This window comes from Lathamus discolor, chromosome Z (assembly GCF_037157495.1).
Source record: "Lathamus discolor isolate bLatDis1 chromosome Z, bLatDis1.hap1, whole genome shotgun sequence".
Lineage (NCBI taxonomy): Eukaryota > Metazoa > Chordata > Aves > Psittaciformes > Psittacidae > Lathamus > Lathamus discolor.
In genome coordinates, this window is record NC_088909.1 from 32,154,363 (window position 1) to 32,167,662 (window position 13,300).

At 40.3% G+C, this 13,300-nt stretch overlaps 1 protein-coding gene and 2 non-coding genes across 3 annotated transcripts; all 3 read right to left on the reverse strand.

The window, feature by feature from the left end:
• Positions 1–7,348: 7,348 nt before the first annotated feature.
• LOC136005649 (cytochrome c oxidase subunit 7C, mitochondrial) lies at positions 7,349–12,500 on the reverse strand. Its single transcript, XM_065663299.1, has 4 exons — positions 12,478–12,500; positions 9,773–9,924; positions 8,529–8,674; positions 7,349–7,440 (listed from the first exon to the last, which is right to left on the reverse strand). The coding sequence occupies exons 2-3, from the start codon at positions 9,845–9,847 to the stop codon at positions 8,558–8,560; spliced, it is 192 nt and encodes a 63-aa protein (XP_065519371.1). The 5' UTR covers positions 9,848–9,924; positions 12,478–12,500; the 3' UTR covers positions 7,349–7,440; positions 8,529–8,557.
• LOC136006110 (small nucleolar RNA Z39) lies at positions 8,092–8,153 on the reverse strand. The gene has a single exon (XR_010608972.1). It is a non-coding gene; the product is annotated as a small nucleolar RNA Z39 (small nucleolar RNA).
• On the reverse strand, positions 9,097–9,159 carry LOC136006111 (small nucleolar RNA Z39). Its single transcript, XR_010608973.1, has one exon. It is a non-coding gene; the product is annotated as a small nucleolar RNA Z39 (small nucleolar RNA).
• Positions 12,501–13,300: the final 800 nt, after the last annotated feature.

The window sequence follows — 13,300 nt, forward strand, 5'->3', positions numbered from 1 at the left end:
ATCTTTCTTCTTGTCTTTACAAAACCACCTTTAGTCCAGAATTATGGAGCACTTCTTTCTGCTTCACTTAATGTAAATAACCCTCAAGCAACTCTGAACTCTCAATCAAAAGTTTAGAAGGAAGTAACAAAACCTCAGACCATGCTTTTCCTCCTCAGCTCTCTCCTTCCACCAAGTGCCATAATATTCACATGCACCTTTTTTTTTTTACGAACGAAGTACATTTCCACTTTTTTTTTTGCTTGCTATGGCTTAGTTAGGTTCTCTGCAACACTATTTATACACTGACATTTTTCAAAGAGCTGCATGCTCTACATAGCTAATGGAAAAAGTGGCACAGCCACAGAAAAGACCTTAATATTATTCATGGAATACTGAAAGAGAAAATGGAACACTGGATAACATTAATTCCAACGAATACTGTTATTTTAAACTCATTTAAATCCAAGTCAGACTTATTGAGCATATCATCCTAGAGAGCAACTAACATTTATCTTCTTGCTATAATCAAATCAAACAGAAGCTGGTTAGGGAGTAAGTCAGAGGCTGTTAGCACTCCCAGTTTGCAGGAACAGGTCATTAGCACAGCTGCCTCTGATAAAACCTATGGATACAGCACAGCAGGGGAAATTCTACCTTTATGTTCTATTTAATTTGTATGATGTGCAATTGATTAATTGCGTGTGTTCTCATCTGTACAAGAGGTCTTACCTTCACTGTCTTTCCATCTGGATCTGCCATAAACCAGTCACTGCTATCCCAAAGTATGTGTTTCCAGTACCATATACCCTAAACTTACTGCATTCTTGGCATTTTTCTATGTCTTTTTTATATAATTAAAGATATAATTACTATACTTATAACAATAAATTAATGTTTTATGTCCCTCTGATACCCATTCCAATTTCCAGTTAAACAATCCAGAAACTGAATCTATTTTGCCATAGTCCATGTATTTTCATGCATGAAAATAATGATTACACATACTTCTTATGGCTTTTTAACATACCTCACTGAGGTGGGAACAGGCAGGAATATTTTTACAGCTCTGGACAGCCAGATTGTATCCCAGCTCTGCTATGACTTAGTGGGTGTATTGTTCTACCTTTCTGTAATTTTACTTTCTTGTTTGTGAAATTAAGAGCAATAGATTTCTTTTACATGGAGGCAGTGAGCCCTTCCCTTTTTTTCCCTTTTCTGTTTTCCCGTTTCCATTTTTCCGTTTTCCCTCTTTTTCCCTTTTTCTCTTTTTCCTTCCCTTCCTCTTCCCCTTTCCTTTCCCCTTCTCTCCCTCCTTTTCTTACTTTCCCTTCCCTTTCTTTCCCATCTTCCCCTTTCACTTTCTTTCCCTTCTTCCCCTTCCACTTTCTTTCCCTTCTTCCCCTTCCTCTTCCCCTTCTCCTTCTTCTCCTTATTCCTCTTCCCCTTCCACTTTCCCTTCTGTTTCCTCCTTCTCTTTCCTTTTCTCTTTCTTTTCCCTTTTCCTTTCCTTTTTTTCCCTTTCTCTTTACCTTTCTTTTTCCCTTTCTCCCTCCCTTCCCTTTCCCCCTTAACAGTTCTATTTTATTTTTGATATAATACCCACTGATATCACTACACTGAGATTCTGGGAGCCATCCAAGGTAATGGATTGCAATGTATACATCGTGTTTTTCTTGAAAGAATAAAAATAATTTGCATGTGTTGGCCTGTGCAATATTACCAAGTTCTTATCCACTGCTCATGTTCAACAAGAACGGCTGCTAATTTGGCTGCCATGAAAACTACAGCTTTACTTTCATATTTTCTTCCTCAAGCCCACTTTGTTTATAAACCTCTAAAGTGTTTCACATTTCTATGCTAGCCTCAAATAAAAATAAAAATCTCAGGCCAGCAAAAAAACTGAAACAATAAAAAAAAAAAAAGCGCAACAAAACACCACAGAAAGGAAAAGATTAGCTGAAAACTTGAACTGAAAAATATTTATTTTGAATCTTTACTCTTCTATTTAATTAGTTGTAAAAAAGATTTTAACATAATTTTCTGAAGTAACTCATACTCTAATTGTTGTACAGGGCAACATATAACTTCAAATGGTCACCAATGACTTCATTTAAAGCAAGGAAAAAGTTAGCCCAGTCTTCTCTTGTGCTAATATGCAAACTACTACATAAGGGCTGCCCACAATGGCTCAGAAATCTGATTCGTTAAATCCAGCATCCTATCTCCAATGTGGGTTAATACCACATGCTTCAAGCAACAACTGCACAAAACCTGGTATTTCTGTTCTCGGGGCGAAAAAACCCATCTATTGCCCATTGCATTCTGAAAACTGGATCTGAAAAGGAATCAGTGTAAAATGAATCACTCAACAGAAATTCCAGAAACATTTAATTATCTATTTTTCATCAAATTATTTACCGTTTGATGCAATTGTACACAAGTTGTTCATTCCCCCCTTCCATTCAATCCTAAATGTCATTTCTGTATGATGGTATATTCCTTAGTGCAGGAGCAGTTCAAAGCTGATGTTCCACTCCCCCGTCTTCAAAAACAGGCAAACTAGCAAGCAAGCAAACAAGCCCTCTTCAGGACCTACCTGCAGAAGTCACAGCTTAGCGGTGTGAACAGTGAATTCTTGTCACTGGGACTAGTAATACTTCTCAGATGCGAATGATTTTGAGAGGACAGCTTTCTCTGCTCATTCTTTTATAAAATACTGTAATAATTTACTTCCTCTTCATGTTGAAAACTTTCCGCATATTGGAACTATTCTTTTTTTTATTTTTTTTAATTTTTTTTTGCTTGTCCTTCAGTAATGTGGCTAGAATAAGAAAATTCCACGTGGTGTTCAAGGACTGGCATACTTATTGTACTTAAACAATGGCAATGTGATAGCTGAAATTATGATTTCCATCCCTTTCTGTTGAAGAGGTTAACATCTTCCTTGCCTTTTTGATTGCCACTGTACACTGAGTAGATGTTTTCATTCAGCTGTCTACAACGGCATTTTCTGCTAGAGTGATCACAATTCGTTCAAGAGATACCTCTGTGAGAGTTTAAACTGCCACCCTATCACCTTGCAGATGTCAGCACTGAATAGGGTGACTAAGAATTAGCTAACTCTATACAACTCTGAAATTTAGAATATAAATATGTAAAGGAAGCACCTGAAGCATTACTTTCACATCTTGTTTGGGTCAAACATTCACCATAAGTTATTTTGAACCTCCCTCCTCCTCTCTTCATCAAAATACTCTGTTTGATAGCTTCAGAGCACTTTGTAAAGATTTTGGGAATGTTTAGCTGTATTTCTGAAATGAGACAAAGTAATGTTCCAGAGTAAAGAGTGAAAGATCCTGAAATGAATCATTCCACGTATTAAAACATAAGGGCACCTAAATCACATCCACTTAGATTTAATTGAGAAACTGCTTGAAGACGGCTGATATCCAACATAATTAAAATGCTAAAGTGTGAACCTCTCTGGAAACAAAGCGAAACTCTTTTGAGTCTGAGCCAAAGTAGAACTTGTGAAGGGGAAAATTATAACAAGGAAACTGGAAAAAAATAAGGGACTATAAAAGATTTTCCTTAGAACTGGCATCTGGCAAGCAAAAATTATTATCTTTCACACAGATGTGTTATTTCCCAGATGTCCTTTAACCACCAACTTGTTTCCTTCATACAACTTTAATGATAAAGAAGCCCTACTTATATATTGCTTTTTGCCTATAATGTCAAGCCTGTAAGTGTTTTATTTTTCTATCCCTTGTTTTTTCGAATGATTTATCTTCTACCAAGTCAAGGTGCCCTAAAGTGAACCCAAAAGGCTATTTTAAATATAAATATTTCATTGGGTACTCAGACTATTGTGTAGCTGAATGTGATGGAACACTGCTCTTACATTTTGAACAACTCATTCTTCAACTCTTAGTTTTTAATGAATCCGATCCCAGTTATTACACCAAAATATCAGTTTCTTCTTATATATGTACAATGACACCTCCATCTCTGGAATTGCTTAGGGCTGGGTATATCCACGTTAATATCTGTCATGGGAGTGTGTTTACAGAAGTAATTCCTGGGTGTGATTCTGGTTTCTCTGAGGTCAACAAACACTTGGCATTTAATAATAGCTAAACTCTCCCCTAATTTGTGGCGGCAGAGGAGAGGGTAGGACCTCCCAGACTGTAGAGCCAGGCAAGTCCCATTTATGTGAAGTAAATAGAAGACTCAGCACTTCTTGAGGTCATGTTAGCATTTCAAATTGGACATTTTCTGAAAGATATTTTATCCACAGTACTGCTCCCTGAGACCAACATAAAGGTTCCCATCAGAAATCATTTGGTCTGCCCTAGCATTTTGCTGCCGTGCATATGTTTTCCCCCCTGAGGAGCTAGGCAGGAAAGAAAATTGTTGAGAGATGCCATGACCACTGGCTAATAATAGGTGTATTTCAGAAAACTACCCCTATTTCTCTGCCTTACCTATTCAGCAGTCAATAAGCAAATAGAAGAGTAGGAGGACTTAAAATATAAAACCAAAAAATGGGTAAAGTAGAAAATATTTAGACCAATATGATATCGGGAATAGCAGAAAATAACTAAACAAGTAAATAAGAAAACAAGTAAATAAATAACAATGAGGGAAGGTGCCCTGTGTTCTGACAAATGGTCTTAAAATCAAGCTTGGCTATAACCACTGAGACTATCAAAACAGCAAAGAAACAAATACAATCTGGAGTTGTGCAGCTGTGGAATGAAACACTGTCAAACTTCTAATAACAATGATGGGAGCCACATACCTCTCAGTGACAACGAGTATTTTCCACCCAAGCAATCAAAGGAAGAATTTTGGACTTTGCTGTATTGAACAGTTATGAGATTATGGGTAACCTAGTAGTGAAAAACACCTTTGGGTAGAATGCACACTGTTCCGTTTGCACTGATAGTAAGACAGCTCAAAACAGATCTGTTAATGTGCTTTTATTACAGACATGAAAGGTTTGAAAACCTAAGGGAACCAATTACTTAAGTCAAACAGATTACTTATGGACTTGGTAATTGATGGGGCTTGAAAATTACTGACAACTGCCCAAACAAGTCGTGTAGACAAATAGCCCAGTTCCAAAGGGAATAATTACAGCTCTGGTAGCACTTAAGAGTAACAAAAAGTTTGCAGTGAATGGAAAATATGGCAACTCATTTTAAAAATTAGTGTTCAGGTGCTATATTAAAATATAAGCTAAAAACTGGAGCTGCACAGATCAAAATCAGTAAGTCTACTTAACCTAGCGTCCTCGGTTCAGCAGTAGGAGTCATTTTTCTCCTTCCTGGTAACTGATGCAGTGCTGTATTTTTGACTTTAGCCTGGGAACAATGCTGGTAACACATTAATGTTTTTAGTTGTTGCTCAGTAGTGCTTACCCTCGTGAAGGACTTTTCAGTCACTCATGCTCTGCCAGTGAGGAAGGGCACAAGAAGCCGGGAGGAGGCAGAGACAGGACACCTGACCCAAACTAACCAAAGGGGTATTCCATACCACAGCATGTCATGCCCACTATGTAAACTCCTGAGAGTTACCCGAAAGGCCCAGATCACTGCTTGGTTCAGGCTGGGTATCAGTCGGCTGGTGGTGAGCAACTGTATTCTCTCCCCTTGCTATTTCCCCTACATTATTATTATTGGTGGTAGCAGTAGTGGTTTGTGTTATACTGGACTGTTCTTATCTCAACCCATGGGAGTTACATTCTTTCAATTCTTTTTCCCCATTCCTCTGGGAGTGGGGGGAGGGAGAAGTGGTGAGTGAGCAAGCGGTTGTGTGGTTCTGGGTTACCAGCTGGGCTGAAACCACAACACTTAAGAAATCTATGCAGAATTAACTAGGCAGATCAGATTAAAAAGGCTATGAAATTGTACTTAACTTGCTTTATAAAAGAAATATTAATTAATAATAGGACACCATGAACATAAGCTTATCAAATGGTAGTTATGGACACAATATGTTTAGTCAGCTAACTTAACCAATGTAAGGCTGACATGGTTTAATTTTTGTATGACTTACTGACACACAGAGTGGGAGCCTACAGCAGGGAACAGTTGGAAGATAACCATCAAGGGCTTATTTTGTTTTCTGTGTAAGACACTCTTACTCTGTTCTGTTCGCAGCTCAAGCTCTTCAAACACTAGTCTCAGCATTTTAAAGCCACCTGTAAAAAAGAACTACAGCATACAAAAGCTATTCTGTTACAAATGGTAGCTTATTACTTTCATATACATTTTTGCTGATATTTGGTGACAAACTAGTATTAGTATAGATGGCACAGGTTGCCCAGAGAACCTGCAGCTGCCCCATCCCCGGCAGCGCTAGTCCGGGTTGGACAGGGCTTGGAGCAACCTGGCCTAGTGGAAGGTGTCCCTAGCTGCAGCAGGGGGCTGGATCTGGACAAGCTTTAAGGTCCCTTCTAACACAATCCACTTCTTAACTCCATGAAAAAAGTAATTCCAAACACCAGATGAAGAAATTTGATAACTCATCACTTAACAGCATTATTTGCAATGGTGAAGTAATCATCAGAGGCTTATTAACAGCACTTTTCATACCTTGCCTTTAGCCAACGAGGTGGCTGCAACAGCAGATGTGAATACTTTCTACTCATGCTGTCAAAAGGGTTGATAATTTAAACACGTCATAGTCAAGCTGGTAGAAGTATGACAGCATACTTGACAGTTACTAGATTACTTTTACACAGAGTCCAATGTTAGAACATGTTCCAAGACTAGAAACAGAAAGCAAGCAATTCTTTCCAAACACCTACATATTTGCAGCACTATCAGTTTTAATAAGCTATAGAGTATTACCAATGCATTTTCTCACCAGTTACAGTTACTGCTGCTGTACTGTTTTCTAGGCTACCTCACCATCTGAGCCTGAAGCCTAATGAATACTGCAGATCAATGACTATGTTTCAGCTCAGAGCAACAATAATGCAGCACAGTATAGAAACCTGGTGACAGTGGCTCTTTAGTGTGTCAGTAAAGGGAAGTAACATGTCCTCAAACCAGAATACCAAAGATAAAAATTCCATAGCATGGATTATGGTGACAGCATACCCACTCTGAGGCTCACCAGTTATAACCTATTCTAGATCATAATCCTGTGATGGGTCTGAAGAGCATTTGAAGTGTTTACACAGCTATTTAAATATCTGCCCAGCTAAAAATGCTAAGCCCAACTTCAGTTTTGAAATGCAGTTTTCCCAACCCTCTACTTTTATATGTAAAGATAATTTAATACGAAGGTGTTCTCAGTACACACCCATTGTCAAAAGCACTAAAGAGTTCAACAAAATACACAGCCCAAGACCTTCAGATTCAGGATTTTATTGAGTCATATCCGGCATGGTATGCAGCTGCAGCCGTCTTTCCACTGAAAGAGGCTGTGTAGAAGACTTCACCTCTGCAAGAAAAAAAACCCACAAAGAATTAACAAATTTAAAGTCTCTGAATCTATGCTTTAGCATTTATCTATCTAAATCTATGCTTTAACTAGAATTTTGATGGGCTTTTCTTCATCCATAACATGCTTTTGTGGCAAAGGCCTGGACTTACATGAAATCACACAGTTCTCATCGCTTGAGTTCAACACAAACCTACTGATTTTTTTTTTCTCCTTAGTATAGAGAACTAAAAAACAACAGATCAGCAGAGGAATTACACAGATTCAATTAGTTCCAATTACAAGGTTCCAATTATGAGATTCCGATTAGGAATCCTCCTGAGAACTACTTGGCTCATTCCAGCTCCTCAGTAAGATTTACTGTTTCTCAGATTATAGAACTGGCAATACCAGGTATTTCCAAATCTGAGCAAGATTAAGTGGACTTTCAACTGGAAATGGTATGTTTTGACAGTCTGAACTATGTTTGAGTCTTGCTTTGTTAGCATCACCAGCACACATCAGTTAAAATCGTTGCTGCTGTTAACAACCTAATTTTAAGTGGACTTTACCCTGTAAATGGTTAGGAATGTTCTATGTAGATGATGTGACTGTTTTGACATGGCTGAACTGATGTTCAATAAAATTTGTTTTCCACTGCATTTTAACTGGCACATCAGAAAGCGTTTACGGTATCACAGTTTCTCATACTGTTTTGTTCACATCACACACACCAGTTATTCCTCCAGATGACATGAACTGTACCTTTATGTTTATTCAAAGGTGCCAGACATGGTTTTGGTTACCATTATTATCCAAATAAAATCATTACCACTCTCTTAACAGCTAGCCCAGCTGCAGACTACCAAGCTGCAGTCAGAGGTGTGGCCTCTGGGGAGTCAAAGTTAAGACAATAAGAGTACAGCAGCCCTGTGAAGCAGACTTAAACCCATTCATTGCTTGAGTTTAGATACCATTGCAGACCGCAACTCTAAGCACATGGACTGCAAACAGATGAAAACTACAATAACGGTTTTAGATTAGACTCCTTAAAGCTTGGTTTCGACCACAGATTCCACTATGCTACAAAATGTAACAATATCAGTTACCCAGTTAATGCAATTACGGTCTGTCATCTTCACTTCTTAAGAAGCTGGTGCCTGACAATAACAAAAGGGGCGACAAATCCACTTCCAAGGAATCCACACATTAGTGCAAGTAGTCGCCATTTGTTGTCCACAGAAAATGGAAGGTTCTAGAAGAGAAAAAATAATTTTAGTTCTGCAATCAATAATTACTTCCTCCATGACTTGAAAAATGTGAGAAGCTCAGAACAGTTACAGATGGAGTCAAATGGACAAAATAAATGTTCAGCCTGATTACAATTTCCCTTCCTTGAGAGGGAAATCACCACAGTAATTAGAACAGCTTGGATGTGACCTCTGGAGGTCATTTTGTCCACTCTTCTCCTCTCCCCCCAATTTAAAGCAGGGCCAGTTTGCTGACAGCCTTGTCCAGCCAAGTATAAATGTCCCTGAAGATACACACCCCACAGCCTCTTCAGACAACCTGTTGTGACATTTAATTACCTTCATTGTAAGGGAGTTTCTAGTGCTCATCACATATGTAGAATTAGGTTTTAGATGCAGGACTTAAAAGCACTTGTTAAGCACAAGGTACATCAGAAAGCGTTTACAGTATCACTGTTGCCCCTCATACTGCAATGCTCATCATCTGTACCAATGAATGCTGCAAAGACAGACACTGAAGTAATTTGCTTTGCTGAGGCCCCAACAGCGGTGCCATGAAACCCCGCAGCCTACCGGCTTCATCAGCATAGAACTGGAAACGGGGCAGCATTACTCTGCATCCATTTCTCTAGCAGCTTAGAAACCGATCGTGTGCAGAACCCTTGCCGCCGGAACATCGAGCGAGGAGCTCACCTTGAGCACGACCGCGGCAGGACAGGCCCGCGTCTCATGCCGGAATGAGGCCAGGCCCGCCCTGTGGCTTCAGCAGTGCTCTTACGGGTCCGTCTTCCCCAGAAATCTTCTGATTCCCAGCCCGGGCCTCTCGCCCGGGCTCATCCCGGAGCTAAGGCTGCCGCAGGCAGCCAGCGGGCCCGAGCGCCACCAGCGTTATGTCCTTCAAGGTCTCGTTCCTCCTCTCCGCTCTCCTCACAGAGTCATTACCTGTGCCTCGGCCACCCTTCCCCCTCCCTCCCACCCCAGGCCGAAGCTGGCCCCGACGCCCCCCACCCACGCGCCATCTCCACACCGAACCCGCCCGCAGGCCCCTTCCTGCGACCTTCAGGCTTACGCCGCAGCGGGCCGCGATCTTCTTCCCACCTTACCTTCCCCGGGCCTTCCTCATAGTGGCTTCTGCGGAGGGCGGAGGTGGTGAAGCGGCGGACAGTGGTAGCCAGCATGATAGCGACGGGGCAGCACGTACCCTGCCTCCCGCGACCTTCCCTCAGCGAGACCGGCGCCCCCGGAGAGCAGGAAGCTGCGCCGGAAGGGAGGGAGAGGGGAAACCGTTGGTGCCGCGAGACATGACGGGAGTTGTAGTGCGGCGCCAGCAGCGCGATCACGTGGCACCGAGCCGCGGCATGCGATTGGACTAGCTCAGCGCCTCGGGGGCGGGACATTTGCGGTGATTCGCGCCCCTCGCCCCCATTTTGTGGGGTACTCCAGGCCCTGGGTTACGGTGGTGCGGTGGGGGAAAAATCAAATAACTGCGGTTGTTACTTCAAGCTGACCTTCCGTGAAAGCTGAGGAAATTTGGACTGTTCAGCCTGAGAAAAAGGCGGCTGTGTGGAGACCTCTAGCAGCCTTTCAGTGTCTGAAGTGGGCCTACAGAGATGGCAGGGAGTGACTCTTCACAAGGGACTGTAGCAACAGGACCAGGGGGAATGGCTTTAACCTGACAGAGGGGAGACTGAGATGAGCTCTTAGGCAGAAGTTCTTCCCTGTGAGGGTGGTGAGGCCCTGGCACAGGTTGCCCAGAGAAGCTGTGGCTGCCCCATCCCTGGCAATGTTCAAGGCCAGGTTGGACGCAGGGGCTTGGAGCAACCTGGTCTATTGGAAGGTGTCCCTAGTTGTGGCAGGGGGTTGGAGCTGGGTGATCTTAAAGTCCTTTTTGACACTAACCATTCTCTGATTCAGAATAGCACAGTTTTTAACCTGGAGATCCTGAACCTTTACTGCTTTGGAATGCCACAGGGTGATGGAGGTGTGAGTCGAAATCTGAGCCTAATCAGCATTGCAGTAGGAACAGAGGCCGCTATGTTGTCCTGAAATTAAGTATTTTCACCCAGTGTGCAGAGAGTTTTTCAAACTCCCCCCCCCCCCCCCATTAGAATCATAGAATAGTTAGGGTTGGAAAGGACCTTAAGATCATATAGTTCCAACCCCCCTGCCATGGGCAGGGACACTTCACACTAAACCGTCTCACCCAAGGCTACGTCCAACCTGGCCTTGAATAATTATATTTCTGTGTGTCAGAGTTTACGGTTCTTTCTTTATTTCCTTATTCTCAAGTCTTATTAGGGGATGCTCTCCTGCTTCTGCTAACTAGTGTAAGATAGAAATTAAATATGCTAGTCCAGGTGCTTAAGAAACCACGCAGAAAGAGTGTAGAAAAACAGTTGAAATTTTGGCAAAGAAATGAATATTTTCAAAATTATTAAAAATACGATGTACAGTAATCATAGTGGGGATAAACAGAAGGGCAGATTATTAAAGGATATGGTGAATGCTCTGTTGGGTACCTTTGGAAAAAGACTGTCTAACTTATGCACAAATTTGGGGCCTTACATATGGAATTACTGGCTGAAATTCCCTGTCCTGTTATGCAGAGGTTCAGAACACATTATTGTAATAGTACCTTCTGGCTTTTAAATCTATGAATCTTTGAATCTAGGCTTTCAATTCACACAACTCTTTTCTTCCTTTAAAAAAACATGTTGCTATAATTCCTTAGATTTGCCAGGTTATCTTCTTAATTTTCAGTAACATATTACATTTCGCTGCTTGTGAATATGACTAGGTGATGAATTGTTTCAGGTACTGCTTCCTTACTTATACTTACTTTTCCTGACAAGGAACCTTCCTCTACTTGAACAGTAAGGCAGAAATATAAATAAGAAAAAAGGATAACTAAACAAAACAATGCTTGATATCTATATTGTGATCTAGATGAAACAAGCATAGAAAGTTTACTGGACAATTTAGCAAGATTCTTGGGGCCATAGAGAGGACTATGAGATTCCAAGATTATCCTTGCAGTCACTGAAATGTAGTGCTAGAAACAAGATGCAAGTCATACTGGCTTTTTCAGGCCTGTTTTATGAGTGGATGAAATACTTCTTTTTTAATACTAAAATAATATGTAATTGTATATACTTCATTAAAACTTTTTAATACCATAAACACCCTAAATATCATGGATGGAGGTCTTGGGGGACAATGTAGCTATCACATACAGCACAAAAATACTGGTTTTCTGCAGACATTATCATGTGTGTTTGTTGGCATGATAAGTTCTTTTTTGGAGCAGTTAACAGTGAAAGGCTGACATCTTTCTAGTCATAAGGTCATGTATTAACCACAAGATTAAACAGTTATGAAATGCTAATTAATGAAATAGAAGGGCTGAATAGAAGTTTTAAGAGGCATTATACAATGGATATTAGTTACATATTTTTAGCAAAACTATGGGTTAATAGACATACCACTGAATAGAAGAAGTCCCTTAATGTCTTACTCTAATTGCACAGTTGCGGAGGTATGTCTTTCATAACAGTGATTTAGCTTGCCTTATATATGAGAGTTTTGGTTTTTTTTTTTTTTTGTTGTTGTTCCACAGGATAAATACTCTAAATATGAAAATATGTTAGAAATATAAAACAAAATGAGAGGAGCATTAAAAAATAATATGGGGATCATCAACCAAAAAAAGGAACTGTTAAAATGTGAAGCATCTGTTTTTAACACAAGGAAAGGCTGAAAACCTTTAAATAAAGGGATATAGAGAGTGCTAGTTTAAAAGAATTCTTACTTTAAGTAGACTCTTTCTTTATTTCCAGAGAGCCCACATAAGTTTCTGGAAAGTGAAATAGAGCAATTGTCCTGTGGAAAGAGTTACAGCACTGTTATAGGTGTGGATAGTATAAGGACTTGTGGGAGAAGGTTGTTAGGAGAAGTAGTGTCTTTTATTATTTTATCATGGACATAATTCTTAAAACTAACCAAGCTTCCAAATGGGCAAGCCCTCCTTAAAGTATGAAATGGATGGAGTTACTTTCAAAGATAGTTACAGACTGAAAATAATTTTTGTAAGGCATAGTTGTAAGGACACGTCATCTTTTTTCCCCCAGGTGTTTTATTGAGTGGATCATTCCACAGATCCAGTTTACTGTGTAGTTGCGCAAGAACTTATGCTGGCCAACAGAAGGGTGTGGAGCAGTTGCAGAAGTAAAAAGGTGGAAATGGAAGCATAGAATTAGTGCTTTTCTTGGCAGCAGTATCAGTTTAGGTTGGCAAAAATAGCTTGTCCAGCTACAGCTTTAGCCCTGAATATGTATATTTTATTTGGGATTAGAGTATGAGAAAATTATTACATGAGACAAAATCAAGTTCTTTCCCAGGTCCCAGACTTCTAATGTTTAGTGCATTTATGAGTTTTATTTTCCTAGGATCATGCTTTATGATATTTAAGATAAGTAGGTACTCTGGTGAGTGTTACATTGGTTTGCAAATTTATAAGCGAATTTCAGCTTATCACAATGCCTTACAAACAAGAGAGTAAAACTGGTGAGACTTCTTATTGTACTGTAATATTTTTATGTGCAAAGAGCTTCCTGGCACTCCACTGTAAGCTA

Excerpts from the sequence above, each read along its gene's own strand:
- LOC136005649 (XM_065663299.1), bottom strand. The coding sequence starts at position 9,847 with ATGCTGGCTACCACTGTCCGCCGCTTCACCACCTCCGCCCTCCGCAGA. Across the intron at positions 8,675-9,772 it reads ATGAGGAAGGCCCGGGGAAG|AACCTTCCATTTTCTGTGGA; the intron begins GTAAGGTGGGAA and ends TTTCTCTTCTAG.